Source organism: Rhinolophus sinicus, linkage group LG04, assembly GCF_036562045.2.
Source record: "Rhinolophus sinicus isolate RSC01 linkage group LG04, ASM3656204v1, whole genome shotgun sequence".
Classification (NCBI taxonomy): Eukaryota; Metazoa; Chordata; class Mammalia; order Chiroptera; family Rhinolophidae; genus Rhinolophus; species Rhinolophus sinicus.
The window spans coordinates 58,398,484-58,421,318 of NC_133754.1; the positions used below are offsets into that span (position 1 = coordinate 58,398,484).

The 22,835-nt window shown below is 48.0% G+C and overlaps 1 protein-coding gene across 1 annotated transcript in view; it reads left to right on the forward strand.

The window, feature by feature from the left end:
- Positions 1-297: 297 nt before the first annotated feature.
- SFRP1 (secreted frizzled related protein 1) overlaps positions 298-22,835 on the forward strand; it is a 48,913-nt gene continuing 26,375 nt past the window's right edge. The window contains exons 1-2 of the mRNA XM_019742135.2: positions 298-1,243; positions 6,353-6,430. Coding sequence (XP_019597694.2) covers positions 700-1,243; positions 6,353-6,430 — 622 coding nt within the window. The 5' untranslated portion in view covers positions 298-699. The remainder of the gene's footprint in view (positions 1,244-6,352; positions 6,431-22,835) is intronic.

Sequence of the window (22,835 nt, forward strand, 5' to 3'; positions counted from 1 at the left end):
ACACAGAACAAAACCGAAGAGGTGAGCTGCTTGTTCTGTGGGCTGCTGCTTGGAATTAGGAAGAAGTGTAAAAAAGAGTCTCCGTTAGCTCCTGGAATTGCAAGTATTGTTAAATTCCTTGCTTCTTTGAGAACCTAAGCAAGTTAATTACAGCGTCAAACATTCTCATGATCCACCCCACACTTCTATTTCCTCTTTCTTTACTTTTCCTATTTTCTCTCATTATTTTCCTTCTTTTATTTATTTATTTTTTTGATTTTGTTTTTTTAAGGGGTGTTGACCTGTGTTTGGTTCTAGTAAACCAAACCCTCCAGCAAGTGAAGCGATTGGCTAATTGCGCCGGTGACTGACGTGCTAAATGAGTGCGGCTCGCCGCAGCCCGGAGCTGATTGGCTGCACCGGGAGACTCCGAGGGCTTTGCAACAGGAGCACCGGGCACTCGAGTCCTGCAGCCTCGGGAGTAGGTGCCGCGCGCCCCGGAGCCCAGGCAGCACTCAGGCCGCGCGCGCTACCCTCCCCGCGGCAGGCCGAGGGCCGCCACCCGCCGAGGACTGGGCAGGAGCGCGCGGCCACCGACCCAGGCCAGGGTGGGTACGACCCCTTTTGTCCCCGGAGACTCCTGGAAGTTTGCGGCGGGACGCGCGCGGGGAGGCGGCCGAAGCAGCCCCGACGTCGCGGGAGCGAGTGCGCTGAGCCAGCATGGGCAGCGGGCGCGGCGCGGGGGGCGGGCGCGGGGCCGCCGGGGGCGTGCTGCTGGCGCTGGCCGCCGGGTTGCTGGCCGCGGGTTCGGCCAGCGAGTACGACTACGTGAGCTTCCAGTCGGACATCGGCTCGTACCAGAGCGGGCGCTTCTACACCAAGCCGCCGCAGTGCGTGGACATCCCGGCGGACCTGCGGCTGTGCCACAACGTGGGCTACAAGAAGATGGTGCTGCCCAACCTGCTGGAGCACGAGACCATGGCCGAGGTGAAGCAGCAGGCTAGCAGCTGGGTGCCTCTGCTCAACAAGAACTGCCACATCGGCACCCAGGTCTTCCTCTGCTCGCTCTTCGCGCCGGTCTGCCTGGACCGGCCCATCTACCCGTGCCGCTGGCTCTGCGAGGCCGTCCGCGACTCGTGCGAGCCGGTCATGCAGTTCTTCGGCTTCTACTGGCCCGAGATGCTCAAGTGTGACAAGTTCCCCGAGGGGGACGTCTGCATCGCCATGACCCCGCCCAATGCTACCGAAGCCTCCAAGCCCCAAGGTAAGGCCACCCCTTCGGACGCCCCAAGCGGCCAGGGACCCCGGGGCAGGCCGGGCTGCTGCGGGGGCTGCGGGAAAGCCCCTGCCGCTGGATCACCGCCGCCGCTCCAGTTGGTAGTTCGGACGTGCTCCCCAGAGACTGCTCTCAAGCTGTGCAGAAGTATTTTTCAAAGCTTCCAGTCCGTCTAAGGCGTTGCTTAGCGCCTGTGCGGACCCAGATGCACTAACGGCGGGGCTTCCCCCGCAGCGGCGGCTGCTCCTCCGCCCCACACAAACTCGGTCCTGCTCCTGGAGCGGCTCTTCCTGGGGTTCAGTCTCATTTTTCCATACCTGGAACAAAGCCTTATGCGCCAAATAAAAGAACCGCTCGTCTCTCTTTTGGGAGGGAACCAAGTCCCCACCGAAGGGTTTAGCATCTGAAGACGGGATGCGCCAATAGGGAAAAAACCAAACCCAAAGTGTAGAAAGCTCAGAAAGGCCGGAACATGCTAAGGCGCAGCTTTGTTTTAATAGGTTCCATGAGGATTGAAAAAAAAAACACCAAAAAACTAAACAACAACTCTTTCCTTAACTAGTCATTCAGCCAAGTAGACCAGGACTGCTGCAGAACTGGCTGAGAAAAAAAAAAAAAAGTTTAGAAACTGGGGATTTCTGTTTCTCCACCCCTTTCAGGTAACAGCTTCAGGAGGGCTAGGGATGGAAAGCCTCTTGTATCTCACTCTTTCATACCCCCGGCTTTTCTCATTTACGCAAATCCTCAGGTAATTAGAAAGATAAAGGTGTAATTAGTTCATTGTTCGTCTCTCCTTGGGGAGTGGAGCTCCGCAAATTGGAGACTTTCCTAACCGCCTCTGGTTTCCGAGGGCCTGAGGTTCCTCTTCGAACCCCCTCCCGCTTAAAGGGCAATTCTTGAAGTGGGAGGAAAAAAAATCCCAGAGAGGCAACAAAACAAACCAAACAAAAAACCCAACGCAGTGGCCTAACTTTTATAGGCGTGATTTCAACCCTTAATTCTTCCAAAGCAGAGTTGAGACTCAAGGATGTAGAAGTAATCTGAGCTGGGAGACACATACTCAGGTGCTGTTAGCACAGGGGCCTAAATCCGGAGTGTTTTTGGGAAGGGGGCTTACGGTGGGGGGTGGGGCTGCTTGCTGACCTAGGGCATCTTGAAGTGATGCCTACAAGATGTCCACTGAAGGGTGTGCTCCCCCAGAGTGAGGGTAGGGATAGGTATGGGGAAAGAGGCACCCCGAATTTTGAATGCTCTTGCTTATTCCAGGGAGGGAGAAGATAAGTCCAGTGTGACCAATATTGGGTGGCATGGATCCCGGCTAGGTGGGAAAGGCAGCAGGCAGGGGTGAGGTCTCAGCACCTCTGCTCTCCGCTTCCTGGGTGTCTGCACAGGGTTAACCTCCAGGAAGGGCAGCCCTTTGAGATCGGGAGCTGAGCAGTTCCCTAGAGCAAACAAAGCACTTTGTGTTTTGCGGGTGTGGAGCCAGCCCCTGCTGCCCACAGAATATTCCTTCTCCCCTTCCTCTGCCTGGCTCTGGGGCATTGGCTCAACCCTGTCCCTGGAGGCTGTGGTCTGCTCGGCTTGCGCTGAGTCCACTCCCAGTTGCCTTTTTTTGGGACAGCTGGTAGTCATGAAGTGGAGACCTTTGGGGGAACACGTTCTGAGGGGGAGATGTGGGGACTGGCTGGGGTGTCTCCTTATGAAGGGGAAAGAATCCTCCCAGATGAGCCCCCCAAAAGGCTGAGATGAAGTAGCAGAAAACGAAATAATTGTCATCTTGAAGCCTTGTACTCCTTGGCTGCTGTTCCACTTGTCTGCCACTTCTTCAGTCTGGACCTTTGTACCATCCTCCTTTCCCCTTCCCTCCATCCCAGGTGTGCCCAGGTAGTCACCCTCCCAAGATCAGCTGCTGAACAGAGAGAAAGGCTGTGAGAGGACCAGTTCAGGTGTGGGACTAGGGAACTGGTTCTCCCTCAGCATTTTTGGTGAGAGGCTCTATCCTGAGAGGGCATCCATTGCTCCCCAGGACTGCAGCCACTCAGTGGGAGGGAGCCCCACATCACTTCCTCTGAGGCTGAATGGCCACAGACGGTCAGCTGAGCATGGAAGTGGGAGGGCTCTGTGTGTGTGTGTGTGTGTGTGTGTGTGTGTAGGGGCAGGTTGAGACTGACCACATTACTGGACCTCATTACCTTAAGGCTGGTGGCTCCGGAATAAGAACTGCTACTTGTGGATAACAATAAGTACACTTGCACTACTTTTATTGCCTCTTTTTCTTTAAGATTAAAACTGAATTTTCAAAACAGCATCGTATCTCTGCATGGTTTGACTGGTTTCTGTTCATATCCTTGGACATGTATAGTTTTGGGGTATTGGTAGCTCTTTGTTATTAAAGATAAACTTGATAATGAAAATGAGTCAGAAGATACCTTTCCCCCCAAAAGGCTACCACTGCCCAAGCTGCATTTGTTATAGGAGAGGCAAGTTTTCTTTTTCCAGGAAAGTTATTTCTAAATCTTACATTAGACCTGTGTACTCCCAGGCTGATAAATAGTTGTTTCCTCTCCCTGCCAGGTTTTCCTGATTCAAGTTGTATGAATAAGCACATACTTTTAGTTGAGTTGTTGTTTAGGCATGTTGTGCATTACATTAGCCTGGTAGTTTTAGTCATAGATTGCAGAGGCCACAGTACCCTCATTCGCGCTTTCTATAGGTCCCTTCTCCATGTACCATGGAGCTGCCCAGGAAAGGCCTGCTCTGTGTGTGTGTGTGTGTGTGTGTGTGTGTGTGTGTGTGTGTGTGTGTGTGAGAGAGAGAGAGAGAGAGAGAGAGACAGAGAGAGACTTGTGCGTATGAGTGTGAGAGAAGGGGAGGGGAGAGAATGTGCTGTGTGCGTGTGTGTGCATTGATTTTTAAAACTGCACTTAATCCTGATTCCAGTGTTGTACTTTCTCCTCTACTCCTCCTTAAATATTGATAAAACACAAAACATTTTAGTTTTTTGTTTCTTTGCTTTAAATATTATTTTAAATATGCCTTAAAACAGCGATTTAGTTCTACCTCGCAGATGAATGACTGGATGGATTTTTCCTGCTGAGGCAGCCTGAGGGGCCCCAAGGACAATTGGAGGGGGCACAGATTAATATTGCATTAACATTCCTCCCTTCTCTGGGTTGAGCTGCTCCAGAGTTGGCTGTAAGGAAAGCAAGATGGGGAAAGCCACATTGAGAACACACAGAGGTCACCTCAATGAGCTCCTGCCATCCTGAGAGGCACGGAAGGTCAAGAGTAACTGATGGGCCTGAGGAAAATGCCCCTGTAGGATACAGAGCCCTTGGCTGCCAGTAGGGTCAGGGAACTCCGAGTGTCTAGATGCGATGATGTGAGTATGTGGCGTGGATGGCAACCTGGAAATAGCTTTGGCTCTGCGACTTGTTTGGTCAAGATTATACTTATGGAACCTTGCAATGTGGTAGCTTCTACTTTTTAAAAAATAACCTAAACAAGGAAACCCCAAAGCACAATTGACTCTCCTGGTTTAAGTACCATGGTCCTTCTTTTATTGCAGGGCTTCCTTTCCCTGTTTTTCTCCCCACGGAAGCAAGAACCATATGCAAAATTTTGGATAAAGTATTCCCTTTGTTATGAACACTACCAGTCTCAAGCTCTAGGTGAAAACCAAATTTCCAACATCTGGGCCAAAAGACAGTCATACAGTCTTTTGCTGGGGGTGCGGCTGTGGTTCTTGCTGCACTGAGAATAGTGTTTGGCCTTGAGTATAGAGTAAAGGCGAGAGAGGAATCTGGCAACAGAGACTAAGGCCATGCAGGGACCCTGCTTGGAAGTGGGGAGTGGGTGATCAGCTCTGGATCAGCTGTGTCCTAGGAGCTGTGCAGCTCCCTCCTTATCATCCATCTTGGGAGGCTTTGCCCATTTCACTGAGCCACAAAGGAGGGAGCTCACTGAGGAGGAGATAGCAGAAGCAGTGGAGAGGGACGGGAAGGAGGGGACAAAGAGCCTTATATGTGAGCGGGGGTCGCTCAGCACACCGTCTTTCCTTGTGGTGACTTTCCTGTGCTCCTTAGCTCCAGGCTGGCGTGGCCTCCAGTGCTGTGCCAGGAAGGGCGTGCTCTTAAAACATGGTAATGCTTCCCTAGACCATGGATTAAACTCCAGGTTGTTTGAAAGGTGGTGATGGTGATGATGATGATGATGGCAGTGATGATGGTGATGGTGGTAGGGGTGATGATAAGACATCCTTCTGGGGATTCCACTGTACCACTTTCTCCCTGTCCTTCCATGAAGGCACTTTACCTCTTAGGGATCCCTCCAGGATCAGCAGAAGTTTGGCTTGGAGGAGGCCTCTAGCCCTGGCCTCAGGTGCCTCCTCCCCTGGGGCTTAGCCACCTCCCAGTGGCCCTCACACTGGACACACACACACACACACACACCCCTCCTCTTCAAAGCACTTCACAGTGCCGTGAAAACGCCTCCAGAGGGTCTCTCCCATCCACCTCTGTCCTCCCATTTGGCAGCTCTTGCTAGGAACTCATACTGCAATAGCCCTTTTGGAGACGGGTGTTCAGGGCCTGGGGTTAGAGTTTGTGAGTCTGGCAGAGTTTTTTTTTCTTGGCTCCTAGAGAGCTGGTCAGGTTGATCTGCTGTCTTGGGAGTTTGGGAATGGAAAGGGGGCAGGAATCAAAGGGGAATATTTAAAGGAGAGGGGAGAAACGAACAGGAAACAAACAACTGGACTATATGTGAAAAGTCAGCTTTTCACAGGAACCCATCGTACCCCATCAAGCCACAATTCATAGGACCTGCCCCATCCAGCCCTATATAATGTTGGTTTAAGTTGTGCCATATTCAACAGCTCTAGCCCCCAAATTTTCAGGAAACCATGTTCGGTTTATAGGTTTAGGCCCTGGGCTCCAGGTCTCTTGTTTTCGATTCTCAGGTTGCCCTTGAGAAATTCAAGAAGACCTTTAACTACTTTCATCCTGGTCATGGGCTGATGTCTTTCCCAGGGACGGTTCTTTCCTGCATCCCATAGCCCTGTAACTCACAGCTCCTGTTTCTCCCCCTTTCCCTTCCTAGGCACAACTGTGTGTCCTCCATGTGACAACGAATTGAAATCTGAAGCCATAATTGAACATCTCTGTGCGAGCGAATTTGGTAAGAAAGCATCCCCGGCCTCCTCAGGGAGGTTTGACTTTCCCTGGTTCCTCCTGGCCCTGCTGAACAGAGCCTGTTGATGCATCTTTATGGAGCTTTATATTTTCTACCTCCAATCTTCCCAATGGCTGCTTTTCTCAGGCAGATGGAAGACCAGATAGGGTGGGGAACTGGCCAGTTTTTATTCAAGTCAAATTTTGCTTTCATCCTTCTGTAGGAGAGATCACTGGACAGGCTTTTAGGGACCTTCTGTAGGAATGGAGGGAGGGAGATTTGGGACAGGTGGACAGGAGCTAGGGGAAACGCCACTCCTTGGCCGCGGGCAGCTTGAGCTGGCCTTCTCTCCATGCTGGCTCTTTCTCCATCCACCCCTAGGTGTCAGCACCACTCTACCCAGGATCTGAAATGGCTGAGGATGGGGTGCCTTTCCAGGGAGGGGAGAGTCCATCATTAGGGCATTCAGAGGAGTCCTTTCAGGCAAAGAAAATTGACATCCCTATAGTAGCAGGACTTCTCTCCCTTTCCCCCCACATCACTCCGGCTTTATAAGGCAACTTCGCATCAGCACTTACAGCCCCAGGAGAAGGGTTGGATGTGGCCTGGGGAGCAGATCTCAAGGGGCCTATCAGAGATGGTCCCTTATAGTCTGTCCTGCAGAAGACCTGTGCCCCGGAAACCCTGGGAGTCTCTCCTCTGGGAAAAGTAAACGTAAACCACATCCATTTGAAGGGCTGACTCCCTTGCGCCTGCCTCCATTTTATATGGATGCCAGCAAGTGGCTTGGGCCAGGCCTGCTTTGCTGAAGGATAGGTTTAGCCTGACACCGAACAGTGCGTTTCTCATGGTGCCTGCGCTGTGTCCCTCGGGCTGGATTTCATACAGAATTCTTACCAGGAAAAGCAGAACGGTAGGTACCATGAGTCTTTATGTCCCTTTAGAAACCTACTCCACGTTATTAACCAGGCATAATAAGGGCCTTGTACTGGCAGAATACTGTGTTTGAATGAGCCGCACATATGTGAGTGCACGTGTGAGTTAAAGGAAATTATACGTGTAACAGACATATTCTCAGGGATTGTGTCATTGTGACAGGATAGAAGTTGGAGAATTCACACCCTTTGCCACAGAGAGCTTCTTGAGGATGGATGCCTTTTGTGTGCTTTATTTCTGCACTAGCTGTCTCTGCCTGCCTCTTTCGTTCTTGGGGGAGGACAGCAGGACCACTAGGAAGATTTGGTCTACTCTGCATTTTGCTGCTTGTGTTTGTCACACCCTTTTTCTTGTCATTTTAAATAAACTCAGATAAAATTGTAGTGGGCTCTGATTACCCTTCCATCTGATCGTGGTGACATTTGCTTCTCAATGGTCACACATTTGCCTCATCAGTCAGCGGGTGCCAAACGCCAGGCTGAGCCTGGCAGAGCTCCTGCCATGGCCCCCCACTGCCTTAGCAACAAGCTTTTCTCCCGCAAATGGGGATGAGATTCCTTCCTAAAGACACATTGGATATAGAGAAAAAGGACGTAAATAAAATTTCTCAGAGATCTTGATGAGAAAATTTTTGCTGCACGTGTGGGGCAGGAAGACTCTTCTCAGGTGTAGCTGTGTTCCTTAAAGATCCTTACAAGGGATAACTAAGGGGCCGCTCTCGTGGATTTCATTGATCCGCTTCAGATATTGTAAATCACCACGCTCACTTTTAGAAATTGGCCCCTCGACATTTCATCAAATCCAGGGAATCATGTTAGAGTAAAGTCTGGAAGGTAGTATATTAGCTAATGTATATGCTCATGTAACTTTCATAAGGCTCAGCTCCTGAGGGAAGTGTGATGGAAAACCCTGGAACTGAGTGTGTGGAGGTGACTGGCAGGTGATGCCTGAATGTGAGTTAAGAAACTCAAATTCAATACATCTGATCATTCATTGATTATTCATTCATTCAACATTTCTTGAGTGGAAGGTACTGTGCTAGATGCCATATCCCAAAATATTTTTTTATTTTTTATTTTTATTAAATTTATTGGGGTGACAATTATTAGTAAAATTACATAGATTTCAGGTGTACAATTCTGTATTACATCATCGATAAATCCCATTGTGTGTTCATCACCCAGAGTCAGTTCTCCTTGCGTCACCATATATTTGCTCCCCCCCAAAATATTTAGCATAAATTAAAATTTAACTAAAAATTGAAAAAAAATTTTGACCAAACACCAATCACTGATTTCCTAGAGAATTGTGGAGTCATTTTTTAACTCACCAGCTGACAGGGGTCTGTGGAAACTCAAGGCCAAAGTTAATGCTGAGGAGCTATGAGAAGAGAATCCACGCTTATGCTCAGATTTTTGCCTGGAACTTGCCAACCCGAACTTGTTATCAGGTTTTCTCCCTCTTCCCCTAGTTGTCCACGAAAATTATGGTTGGTAGCTGGGGACTTTGTGGCAGCTAGTTAAACTAGAGACATTCCCTAGACATGAGCTGAAGAGGCAAGCCTTGGGGAAAGAATTTGAATGTGGAAGGTTGACCTGTGGTGTAGGGCAAGGGTTTAGAGCAGGGGTGTCCAAACTTTTTTCAACGTTTTTCACCAAGGGCCATTTGCAGTAAAATACACAAACAGCCGGGCCACTCACTCGAGATGAAGTACGTATTGCCTCACCTGGTTTATTTAAGTAAACTAAATATATTTTTAGAATTTGCTGTGGGCCAATAAAAAATGGATCACGGGCCGCAGTTGGCCCACAGGCCGCAGTTTGGACACCCCTGGTTTAGAGGGTGCTCAGGTAACTCACCTGGGGATGGATCTCCTTTTCCCACTGTAGTAGGTACCTGCCAAGTCAGCAAGCACTTGCTCACTGCTTATAGGAGGGAGGGGTATATCTTACTTTAATAACCAGTCAAGTCTTGGTGAATCTGAGAGATTAGCTGTTTGGGACTGTGTTTTTCTAGCCCTGAGATTATTTTCTTCTTGAGTTTATAGAACTTTTACTCTCTGTCATGCTGCCTCCCCCACTTAAGGGAAGATGAACAGCTGCTGGACTTTGCCCTAAAGGCATTTGTCTCCTCAGCGTAGGTATGGGTGTATGCCAGGCTTTTGTGATCTGGATGCAAGAGAGACTTTTTGCCTTTTTATTTATAATGTTCTTATAAGACAGTAGATAGGAGTTTGTTTTTCCCTTCTCTCTTTGCAGGGGCTGAGCTTAGCTCTGCCCTTCTCAGCACCCTGGGAATGCAGCCTTGTTGAGAAACTTGTTTCCTAGTTTAGTTCATTTCAAGTAAGTGAGGCAGTCAGCTACGCTGATGGGATTCAGTTAGGAAACAAAGAAATTCAGCAATGCAAGCTGACACACTACGGAAAAGAAAAAGAATGTTTTACTCCCTACTCCAGGGATCAAACTTTGCATTAAGTGGCTCTGACATCCCCGGTGGGAAGATGTCAGGTTGTTGGAAAGCTCTCAGTGAGCTCCAGGAGCAAGGGGTGTATTCCTTCTGGGTCAGCACACACACTTGCCCCCCTGCCAGTGCCTCCGTGGACTCCTGCGTGTCCAACCCATTACCTCCTCCTCGGGCAGTACATTTTTAACTCTCTGGCTGGTCTGCTTGGCCACTAATCTCTCCACCCCTGCACTGTACCTCCTCAGTTCAGAGCACATTTTTTTCCCCCAACAGGGAAAGCATCAGTAGAAACACCTGTGTGCTGATGCTCAGGAATGCAGCTGGATCAGTCTGGATCAAGCACCAGATGTGGGAAAGCCAAAAGTTAGGTGGTGCAAAGTCTCTGAATTCAACATGGTGGTCAGCCTGCCTGCTGTGCTTAACTTAGGGCGGACTGATCTGCTTTTTGTTGTCTCTGCTTTTCCTGCTGTATGACAACAGGGTGCTGCCCTCGTCTCTTAAACAGGCCAATATAGTACGTGCAAGCTGCCACACTAACAATCCTGCTGTTAACAACTCAGTGCCCATAGCTGTCTTTCCTTCATGTTGACTTATCCCAGGGATGTGCGGATCTGATTTGTAGTTGCTGTGAGGTTAGGACCCCACCTCTGACCACTCTCTCTAGCTTCTTCTCCAGTATCTGCAAATACCTGTAAGCTTTTCTGGTAGGAATGTGCGTGACGATATACTTCTGCTACTGTGTTTCCCCCAAAATAAGACCCTAGCCGGACAATCAGGTCTAATGCATCATTTGGAACAAAAATTAATGTAAGACCCAGTCTTATTTTACTATAATAGAAGACTGGGTATAATATAATATAATATAACATAATTTAATATAATACCCGGTTTTATTTCATTATAAGAGCAGGTCTTATATAATATAAGACCCGGTCTTACATTATATAAGACCTGGTCTTACATTAATTTTTGCTCCAAAAGACACATTAGAGCTGATTGTCCGGCTAGGTCTTATTTTCAAGGAAACACAGTAAGATAGTTTAGAGCTTTCTCTTGTACTGGCTTCTCCACTTTTTTGAACTTGAGAATTCAGGTGGCAATTTTTTTTTAGCCCAGTATTTTCTCGCTGTGGAAAAAGATTACTTTGCCCCCAGAAATTTTCCTTGCCTGCTGGATTTTTTTTTTCCACTATATGTTTCCTCATAAAGAGTAAAACCATACATTGCAACCCTAAAATGAGTCAAATAGGAAAGAAAAATCAGCACTCACAGGTAGCATTTGGGAGTATTCCCCTCAAAGAAATATTTTTAGAGGTTCCTGCACCTTCACTAATTTGTTCACACCCCTTTCTCAAGGTGTCTTGGCTGTGCTGCTGTTGGAAGGCACAGTGTTTTACTCTGAAGGGCAGTTTGATCTCTTGCAAAAAATGGGTTCAGCCTTTCCAAACCAAACCGTGGTTTCCTCCCGCAGATGAGGAAAACCGGCTGCCAGCACCGTAATTGGAACATCTGTAAGCTGCTTGAGAGCAGGGTCTGTATCGTGTACCATACTTTACCTAGTGTAAGATGCCCGTGAATTGTGAGACGTGCTGTTCATTTTGTACCCCTGACAAAGAAAACATGCTTCATGTTCAAATGGAGCGATAATCTGTGTCTTAGCATGAACAGAAACAAGGCTTGTTTGTACTTACATAGTCTCTGGCACAGTGTCTTAGACATGGCGGCATAAAAGAAAAGCTTGTCAGATGAAAATATGAATGACGGGATACTGGGATTTGGAAATTGGACTTCCTTTTTTCATAAACGGAGAAAGTTCCTTTCCAAGTGACTCTGTGTCAGTTGTTTATTAAGTTCAAGGAAAATTACATGCCCTGTTTTAGGTGACTGAGTGTATGTATAAAAGAACAAAAAAAGCCCTAATATTCAGCAATCTAGTTTAGCCCAAGTAAAATTAAATAGACATGGGAGAAGGAATTGTTAGCCCAGGTGGGAGTTGGCAGACTCAGAACAACGGGTTTTTATTGTCAGGGATGATCTCTACAATACATATTCCATCCACAGATCTCTAAGTACTTGCAAGGAGTTGTGACATCTCATGTGCAGGAGAACATGGGGTCGGGTGCTTTAAGTACACTGGAAGTATCACTCCCAGCTCACGGTCTGAGTACCATTCTAAGTAGTCTCCCCGTGCCTGGGGCTGGGTTGGACAGTGCAGAGACCAGAGCGGAACCAGGAGCCTTCGCAGCCTTCCAGTGGGCTGGGTGAGTTGTGATGGCAGTTCCCTGCTCACCCACGATCTCAGATTGGAGAGTTCCTGAGCAGCCTCGAAACCTGGAGTTGTGGTCAGAGGAATCAGGCCTTGGGCAGTTTGGATCGAAGTCACATGGGAGCACTTTGCACTCTGAAGCCATGTCAAGGAACTGAGGAAAAGCTGGGCTAAGAGCCAGATTTTCCCTTTTGGTGAGCATGGTGCACTCTATCTCCATCTCTGATTCCTTCTTGGCTGTATCTGTGGCAAGAAGACAGATGAAACACATTTCAACGAGAAGCATTTCTCTTTAGCATCTTTGAACCTATGAAAGTATGCTGAAGTGTGAGAAAGGACACAGAAACCCAGGATCCATGGATGGCGCATGGCATTCTCTGGAACTGAGTTTAATGCTCTCTGTGCTACTATATGTATGCCCTGCAATACTGGGCAAATCTCTCAACCTCTCCAGGCTTCAGTTTCCCTCTGTGAAATGGCAACTGACAGCCAGGGATAAGTTTTGTTGAGGTGTAGCTGAAATAGCATGTAAGGAACCGGCATGTAGGCTGCACTCGGTACACATTCATAGGTGCTCTTTGCAGGGAGGGCAGTAGCCCTGAGCCCTGTCCCGGGCAGACAAGGCCTCCTTCACAGCTCTCACCAAACAAGGACAGAAGCTCTCTGTCCTCTGCTGTCAGTGTAGTTATTGAGATCTTTCCTGAACCAAATTCTGTTTTTCAGCCCTTTCCCCTCCCTGCATCATGTTGAAATGATTGCTTTTCTTTGTCCTAAGACAGATTTAAGCATGGGCATGGTTGGTTCAGAATAGACTGACACATGACTTCCCTCTCTTTGTGGTTAATTCCAGTTCTGAGTAGGTTATTCCTTGGGATGGTCATTTGCCAAACGGTATAGTTTGGGGGTCTTTTGATGTACTCTCCAACCTGCAGTTCTGTAATTGTCTGGTTGTGAGTGGCCCCACCCCAGTGCCTAGCCCTTTTTTTTTTTTTTTTAATTTATTGTGGTAAAATATATATAACATAAAATTGATCATTTCAACCATTTTTAAGTATGTGGCATGAAGTACAATCACACTGTTGTGCAACCATCACCACTATCCCTTTTTAGATGTTTTTCATGATCCCAAACTGAAACTCTGTACTCAAACACTCACTCCCCAATCTCCTCCCCCCACCCCCGGAAACCACCATTCCACTTTCTGTCTCCATGAATTTGACTATTCTAGGTACGCATATAAGTGGAATCCTACAATATTTGTCCTTTTGTGTCTGGCTTATTTCACTTAACAAAATGTCCTCCTTATCATTTGACATATACATAAACTATCATGGAGAAGGGGGGGCAAGGAGTATTTGCCCTCAAGTTCACCCCTGTTCTCTGAAGCTTCCTTAGAGGAGAAGGGTGTAAGGGATGAGCTGCCTATTCGCAGCCCACACAGGCAGCCCGTTTCTCTGGCTGTTGCCTTGCTCATCTTAGCCCCTGTGTCATTCTAAAGATATGCCAAGCTTGGTGTGGGACCTTAAAAATCAGCCAGTCCAGGGCTCTCATCTTACAGATTGAGGAAAATAAGACTCACATAAGAGAGTTAGTCACTTGATTGCCCAAGGCCACTGCCTGGCATCCCTTACAGTTTTTATTCCCATCAGCATCTACCTAGGTAGCCAGTCCAGATTCCATACCCTTCCTCTTTCGTGTTCTCTCATGCCCATCACATTTTCATCCTGTCAGAAATGGTCGAGGAAGCTCCCTGGCAAGGGGGCATAGGGTGCTCCTTCACTACTTTCCGAGTTTGTGAAATGTAAATGGACTGATGTCTGTGCCTAACCTATAGAAAGAGCTTAGCAATAGTTGATTTCTTTCTTTGTGGAAAGAGGCACACAGACAGTGCAGTAGGTTAGAAAGAACATAGGCTTCAGACCAGACAGGCTTGGATTAAATCCCAACCTAATAAGCTGAGAGACCATGAGGAAGTCTCTTAACCTCCCTGATCCTGTCTCCTCATTTGCAAAATGTGGATGGTGCTTCCTGTGTTACTGTGGGAAGAATTGAATTAATCAACATGGTGACTGCTCAAACCATAATAATCTTTTCTTATTTGAAAGAATTGTTTCAGGATGGAAATTAGGCTAGGTAGGAAGAAGATTCTAGCACTAATGAAATCAGTTTGGCAAAAATATTTATGAAGTAGAATGGAATGTCCTTGTTAATTCTCTGGCTAACAGAGAATTAAACTGAAGGAGCCTTTTTAAAAGTTCATTTGGAAAAACTTGCAAAAACTTTATGCAGCTTCAAGGTGCTATAGTTAAAAAACCAAACCAAACCAAAACTCAAACAAACTCAAGGCAAACACAAAACAACCCTCCATATTAGCAGTTTTAGTTGGACACCCTTAAGTCATTGTGAAACTGGACGTCATCAGACAATTCAGACTGCAAAACACTCAAAGCTTGGGCTGAGTATAGACCAATTCCAGGACACGCCCACCCAAGTTTTTTTTTGGAAATCTTATTCCTAATGTGAGTTTTTCTATTCAGAATTTATTGGGGTGTGTTTAAGAGAGAGTTTAGATCTTGCATGTTGTACTTCCCTCTGTCCTCCCCTTTTCCTCGAGTAGTATAGTATATCCAGGGTAGCTTTTAATTTTTTAATTTCTTTCCCAACAGCTGCCTTGTGACGTGCACTCCCTTCAACCAAAAAACAAACAAACAAACAAACAAAAACAGGCTATGTTCAGAAGCCACTGAATATTTAAATATTGGTAAATTTTGTCCTATTTTGCATAAATGAGCCAAAGTTCCAATCTGTGTGTTTTTTTTTTTTTTTTAAAGGAAAACAAATGGCCAAAGAAACATCAGGCCCTTTCCCTCCTTCAGCTTGCGTAGAGCAGCCAATTAAACATGCATTAACTTGGGAAGGCTTCTCAAAGCCCTATAGATTGCACTTGAAATCTTTGTTTAGTCTTTCAGGAACATTGTCACATGGATGATTTATCAAAGAAAGTTGTTTATTTGGCAGTAAAATAAACTCTGGGCCTGTTCAGGCTAAGATTTCCCGTGAATTTCTACCAAGGTAAACACTGGTAACTGGCAGGTTGCAAATTCCGTGTAAAAGCCAGACACATACAATAAATATTTGAGCTACAGCTTTGCTGTGTAAGAGGCCCAGCCTGTCACTAGCACTGTCACTCTTACTGTGCCTGGGAAGACCTGGCACTGAGACCTGGCTAAACGGGCCACCAGTAGCAAGAACTGGAAGGGCCCGTGTTTGCAGGAGCGGCTCCCGCTGTGTGGGCCTTGCTGGGCTTGAGTGCCACTTAGCGCTGGCACTGGGGACATCCTGGTTCAGAGAGCACAAGCCTCAGGACGGCTTCCCTCAGCGTCACACAAACAGCCTGTGATGAGTTATGAGGGAAGTGAACCAGAAGCGGCCAGCTTAGGTTTCTTTGAAAATAGACATTTGTTGTACCAAATTGGCAGGGGCTAGGGCGTGTTGAATGATTTGGGAGCTGGGGCCAGAGCATGGTGGAAGGGGGTGAAATCACCTTGTGACTTCTGCTGAGCTGGAATTATAGCGGCAGAAAGTGATGAGATGCTTCCCCTGGATCTCTGGCATGGCTCATTGATGGCTGTGCGAGACCCATTTGGGAACAAAGAGGGCAGATGCAGCTCTGTGAGTGCTACATTAAGTGCAGAGGACAGGTGTGAGTGATGAGTGAATGAATAAATGAAAGGTGATGATGGAGAAGAGAGGAAGTAAAGCCTTCTCCATCTTTGAAAGGAAGATACTGTGGTCACTGTTCATAGAAGCTATTCAGGGAGAGACCCCTAAGTTATAAACTGCTTATTCTCAGCCCCAGTCCCAGAAGCTGGAGCTTCTGGATAACCCTAGTCTTGGTCGGGGTCCTTGGTGCAAGACAGAGTTTAAAGGTGTGCATGGACACCATGCATAACTCAACCGGACTTCCTCTGGGTGGAGCAGAGGGTGAAAGCAAGGGCCCCAGAGAAGAGGCTACATTTGTATCTGTTTGATGAGGGCTTTAGGGGTTGGGCAGAGCATCCATGCTCACATTTGAGTCTTGAGAATAAATAGTTTTGGTCTTTCTGGGCCGGACAGGCAGCGGGTGTGTAAGGCGCAGTTGTTCTGACTGCTCTTAGGGACTGAGGTACAGTTAATAGATGCTTACTGGCTTGCAGATATTTAGGGGAATAAAGGACTATTCTCTTTAGGGCAAGAATTGAGGGAAATCATTTACAAATTCGGAAAGGATGTCTGTGAGTTGTAAAAAGATGGCAAAATGGTACTTTGGCAGTGGGGAGAAATTAGGAACCAGCTTCCCTAAACTATGTTCTCACTCCTTTGGGCAGGATTCTGAGTGGGCTTTTCCCTCTTGTTTTCTCTGGCCCTTCCACCAGCGCTTTCCCCAGGACATGTCCTCCTAGAAGTACCTCAGTTGTGTTCTCTTCTCTTTGTGAGCCCTCTGAAAATTAATTCACACGGGTGTGTCTTCCATAACAGATCCATTCAGCTTCTGGGAATTACTTTATGGCTGAAGGAGATCCCTACCTTTGTGTCTGGCAGCAGAGCTAGACACGGGGCTGGAATAAGCACTTTAAACCCTCATAAACCGCTGGCCCCTGAAGGACGAGCACTCCACGAGGGGCCGTGGCGCCAAGCCTGCCAGGCTCAGCTCTTGGATGCAGGTACCTGTGCTCTGGCAGAGATGGCTTGTGCTTCTCCCGGGCTTCCTGTGGTCTCAGCTCCCTACTGAGGACCCTGTCCTCAGCAAATTTAAGAAGCTGGTGGATGAGGTGGGCCTTGGCTATGTTTGTTTGTCTCTTTCCCAGTAATTTCAGATGCTTTAGTGCGTAGTTCTAACTCTCATGCCTGAAGGAGGACAGGGTCTTTGGGGGCTGGAGAAGCTCAGGGAAGTTTCCTAGAGGAGAGGAGTATTCTAACTGCAGGCTTAAGATTAATGGAGAAAGGAAAGAAAGGCATTCCTGCTATCAGGAGGTGAGGGCTGGGAAAGGGAGTGAAGACCAAAAACAAATAGTAATTCTTAAAGTGAAAAACCTCATTCAGGTAAAGCATGTCATCTGTCTTTTCTAGCAACTAACTCAGCATCCTGTGTAAGGGCTACTAGCCCCTGATGAAAATGTGGGGTCTCAAAGGCTGAATTGAGGTGTGAAGAAGAGTTGGTCCTTCTGCTTCACCACTGGCTGTGTATCCTGCTGCGGGGGGAGGCTCTATGCAGGGCTCTCACTCAGAATCCAGTTTAAAAGGAAACCTGAAAGAGAAGGTAATCCATGTGATGAAGTACTAACAGCAGCGCTCGAGGCTTCGGGGGGTGAGATGTTTAAGACAGGAGAATCTGAGGAAGGGGAGAGAGGAGGCCCTCAAGTCACATCCCTTAGATAGTTCAGGGCAGTGCTGGCCGGGCCTGGGCCAGCTATGGACTACCCACTTGTAGGAGCTGCTGAAGGCTGGCCTTAGGAAGGAAGGGGCCGTCTGCTGTGGTCAGGGCCCCTGAGAAACCTTTGTTCTGGATGTGTGGAGCAGGAGCCAGAGCTTGTAATCAAGTCATACTTGGGTCACCGCAGAGTTGGTCATTACCAGGAGCAGTTGTCATTAGGAGCTGCCATAAACTGCCCTGACGTTTCTCTGCAGACCTTGTTAGTAGCCCAGGCCAGCAGCAAGCGCAGCGCTTCTGGAGCTCGCCCGGTAATCATTGGATGGGTAACGGCATTAGTCAGGGGCTGAGGGGCTGGGGCAGCTCAGATGTCTGGGGCTTTCTGGAGGAGGGAGGCAAGAGGCGCTTGGTCTACAATAAGGGACAAGGGGAGATGCCAGATGGGCTGTATGCGGAGATTGTGTGTGTGTTTATGTCTGTGTGTATGGGTAGGTCTGAGGGGTGGTGGGAGACGCATGTGTGAAGCTGTGTGGTACAGTGGGCCATGTACGTGTGCATATATGTGTGCTTGTCTGTGTGCACTGCATGTCTGCCAGGTGAGCGTGACCATAGCAGGCAACTGCTTGCATGGCTAATGGAAGACAGCCTCTTACAGCTGCCCTGGCCTCTCCAGGTGCTTCGTCTCTAGCGGTGAGGTCAGAGGCTTACTCCTTCCCCCATCTCTTCAGAGAGGCCATCCAGAACATGCCCTTGGTTTCCCCTGGCTCAGGAAGGCTTTAGGGAAGCCCATAAGGATTTTTCTGAAGCATGCCTTTATGTAAACGCCATCTTTTTAAGTCCAGGGAACACTCCTATAGTCTTGGTGTTTTGTTTATTACTCCAAATGCCAACTTGGCCTATTTTGTTTAGGTTTCAGTTTTTGCAGCAAGTCCTTTTAGAATTGCTGGTTCTCTGGGCATGAGTTACTTCCTTAGCAAATCTCAGTGGTTAGCAGGGATTGTCATAATGGGCCTGCTGTAATCCCAAGGATTTAAAAAGTAGATTGGAGAGAACATGTATAGCCTTAGGAGTCATACAACCTGAGCTCAAGGCCTGGTTTGACCACCTGCTGTGTCAGCTCAGGCCAGCCACTTAACCTCTTGATGACTCAGTTTACCCACCTGTCACAAAACAAAAAGAAAAACTTCTGTGCAAGAAGATAACATGTGACGTGATACACAATAACAAATTGCAGAGTCCTGGGATCCGGTTCCCGCACTGCCACTAAATAGCTTTGTGACTTGGGTCAGTCAGTCTTGGAGCCTGTTTCCTTAAGCAAATCGAAAGGGTCACCCTAGGTGATCTCTAAACCTCCTTCCAGCTCTGAACTTGTATGGTTTTGTTCTGCATAAACTCTGTGGCTTGGTTTCTTAACAGGATATTTTTGTTTGCTCCTACGTGTTCCCCAGGTATGTTCACTGGGAGCACTTGGCCTTCATCATAGGCACCTGTGGAGAGAAGCCAGTGTCTAAGAGTGTGCAGCAAGTGAAAAGTGAGTTGGACGCCCTTCTTGGAGAGTTGAGTTGGCTCTACAGTTAGGGTTCGGACCACCACAAAGGACAGTGCATTGTTACACTGTAGATCAGCGTTCCCTGACAGGGCCTGGGGGGCTGCTGGACATCCTGACTTCAGCCTCTCTCCTTGGACTGGTCCCACATTTGGGATCCCTCTTCTGACTGTGTCCCTAAGGTTCTTGCTATTGCCTGTGCTTACTTAGAAACCCAGGGAAGGAGGGCATAGGACCCTCTTTGCCTGCAAGGGGAAGATAGCTTGATGGGAAAGCAGTTTGGAAGCATGAGCAAGTGATCTAAGGAATCCAATCTGAACCTCAGAATCGAGCTTTAATTCCAACTCCACCATTTATCAGCCATGAGACTTTGGCCAAGTTCAGTTCTCTGAGCCTCGGTTTCCTCACCTGCCAAATAGGGATAATGGTGCATACTTCTCTTCTCAGAACTCGTGTATAGACCCCATGAGATGGTATGGAAACGGCAAAGTGCAAATTCACACCTAACATGTTACTCACCCTGTGGCAGCTGGTCACAGGTGCCATTCTCCAGCTCTGCTTGACATCCTCAGGAAAGGCTTTCTGCACTAGCAGGGCTGTCAGCATGCCCAGCATGGCCGTCTTTTCCCTAATACATTTATAACATAAGCCATACACTTGACTTCCCTTAAAAAGGAAAAATAAATGAGGAATGCATGTCACAGGTATACCAAATCTGAACCAGCATAGTAATGGTGATGTTTGTCTCAGAAGAGCTTGAAAACAGTTTTAGAAGTTATTAAAATATAGGCTGATCTAACCTCTCAGCATCTCTGGGCTCACAAGGGAGCACATATTACCTGAAGACTGAGGTCCAAAGCATAGGTTGGGAGAGGAAACTTGGAAAATCGAGACATGAGTCTTTGTGCCAGCCTGGCCCCCAAAGAGGAGACAGTGACCATGGCAGGCCCTGGGACAGATGTGTCACATATAGGAGTGACCTAGTGCTCTCACTGACACTATGCTATTCCTTTGCTCAGATACTAGTATGTAGAATGAGTGTTCAGCATCCCTTTTGGCCCATGGTGGCCAATCACAGATATTTTGTGTACAGGAGCTGTGAAGTATCAGAAACCGAGCTGCTCAGCCATTGTTCCTAGACCTAGATGTTGCAGGGTCAGGTTGGATGTTGCCCACTTTCTAAGGGGCCTGCCAATTCTCCTTCCATATCCTCCTTCAAATGGACAAGCCTGTGTGTTTGAAGATGTCTGCCTCCCAGGACTGCAAATGTTAGGAGGACAGTAGTTGAGAGACCTGAGAGTATCCAGCAAAGGGAAGATGTATTTGGCATGGCTCCGGTAGTACCTGGGTTGGTGAGGAAACAAAACCTTGATCAACAAGGTAGCTTCTTACATCTACCATAGAAGCTGGCTGGATGGCCTCTTTCCTGTGATACCTGAAAGGCCTACATTTTGCAGGAAGCCAAAAGGCATGACCCTGTGGTCCTTTCCAACCCTGCAGATTCCATGATTTAGCGATTTATGGAGCGCCTGCTGTCTGCTTCCTGCTGGTGACTTCTACCTGGGAGGTGGCTGTGTTGATGGGTAAACCTTCCTTTTCATGGACCTTCCTTTTCTTAAGGAAGGTAGAAGAATTAAACTGGGGCCTGTGGACCCTGAGAAAGAAGATACCCAGTAAGAAGGTCTCCTGGTGTCTAACTGGGCTCAAATTTAAAACAAACAAACAAACAAACAAAAAAACAAAAACGAAAAACCCCCAGAGCCTAGCAGCCATTTCTATACATGGGCCTCTCATGCAAACTACACTTCAGGGAGAAGCCTGCACCAAGCTGCCTGCCTCCTGCTCAGAGCTGCCTTCTGTACTGTGTTCCTGGCATCTGAGCCAGACCTTTTAAGGAGCTTCTGGAATCCTATTCCGACCAATAGGACTGAGGCACTGCCCCCCTAATTGGAGCTGTGCAGCTATATCTCCATCTGCATCTTCACCAACCAATCAGAGTGGTTCCATTCTGACCAATCAGGAGAGTGCCTTTTGGACCAATCAAACTGCGAGGATTTGGAGTCCTCATTTGCATGAGGATAGACCAATCAGGGATCAAGGGCTGGTCTGTCTATATAAGTCAGCTCCCCTTTGGCTCAGAGAATGCACTTTCCCTTTCCACCAAAGACGGAAGACTGCATTTGCCTGGCTGGAGCTGAAATCCTGAAGATGAAACATGGAAGATGTTTCACTGGAGCAGAGCAGAGCAGACCAGAGCAGAGCAGAGCTGTCTAGTTGGAGAGGGGCCTGACCCCAGGGCTGCCTGACCCCACAGCACCCTCATAGCTATGCTGCTTCATAATTGAGTGGTAACACTAGTGAGCTGTTCCACAGCTATACTGTATCACACTTGATCTGTTTGTACTGAGTAAGGTTTCCTTCCTCACTGCATCCCAAATTGGGGATTCCTGTTGGCATTGAATTGGTGCCGGTGACTATCAGTTGACAGGCCCCCAGCTCATTAGATCACCCAGCAACATAGAATGCCACCCCTGAAATGTGTTTCTATTCAGTTCCAACCTCACGTGTAGACCCACTCTTCAGTGAGGTAAGGGCTGGCTCCTGGTTGTGCAAAAACAAAACCTTGAATTCATTCCTAGTTGCATGTCTTCACAATGAAGACCAGATGGCTTGGAGCAGTCTGGTGGTCATGACTCTTGGGGAATGGTCTTCCAGTTGCCAAAGAGGAGGACCCACGGATCTGGAATGAAGTACAGGCCCTGGGCTGGGCCTCCCTCTTCTGCTCCCTCTCCTGCCCTTTCTTTCATTCAAGCAGGACCATCTGGTCTACCCCCTTCTCCCCCCTCCCCCCGCCCCCCACTCCCTGGTATCAGTTTTCTTGGTGACTTAAAAAAAAAAAACAACAACCCTTCTTACCCTCACAGTTGTATAACTGTGTGTGTGATGGGGGAGGGTGGTGAGAAGGTTGAGCATGAAGCTGCCCCTTCCCTGGAAAAGGAGAAGAATCAGTGGATTGTGTTGATTTTTCTGCATGACTGACAGCTCACCTGCAGCCTTCTTTTCTTACAGACTTAATGTGTCTTCTGGCAGGTTTCCTTGTTTTGAATGATTACTCGAAGTGGAGAACAGGCAAGCCTAGCAAAGAGCTCAGCACTTTCCCTTTCTTTTGCTCACTGTCCTGATGCTTTTTGGGAGTCTGTTGGGGAGCTGAATCTGGTCTGCGCCAGTGGAAAACTGTGCTCCTGCCTTGCCTCCTGGGTTCCTGAGAATGAGAAACTTAGGTTGTAGTTGAGAAGCTGTTTGTTCCTCCCATGGAGCCCTCAGCATGGAAGTTCCTGGGGTGGGGTGGTGGCATACCCCAAGAAACTCTGGCATAGGACACCAACAGAACTCCTTGTGAAGTGGTCTGGGGGATCACTGGTATCCCCCGGTCTGATAGTCTGGTGCTGTGAGGTCCAGGAGCCCATTTCCGGTGCTGCTGTCTAATGAGCGAGCTCACAGGAGCACATCCTTTTGTGCTAGTTCCTGCCTCCCTCCAAAATGTTCCTTACCTGGACAGGCCCCAGGATTGCTCAGTAAGAGTTTCCTGAATTGCAGGGGATTGAGTGTGGGGCTGCAGCCGCTGTTTTATCTGATCTGTGGTCCTGGGCCAGATGAGGGGCCAGGGGCTGGGCAGCACCTCCCAGGTTTTCCCTGAAGAGGCTGCTGGCAGAGGGACCACTGGTCCCAGCTTTCCTCCTTCACCACAGCCACATTTCTTGCAGGGAGAGACTTACCTGATAGTGAGCTGG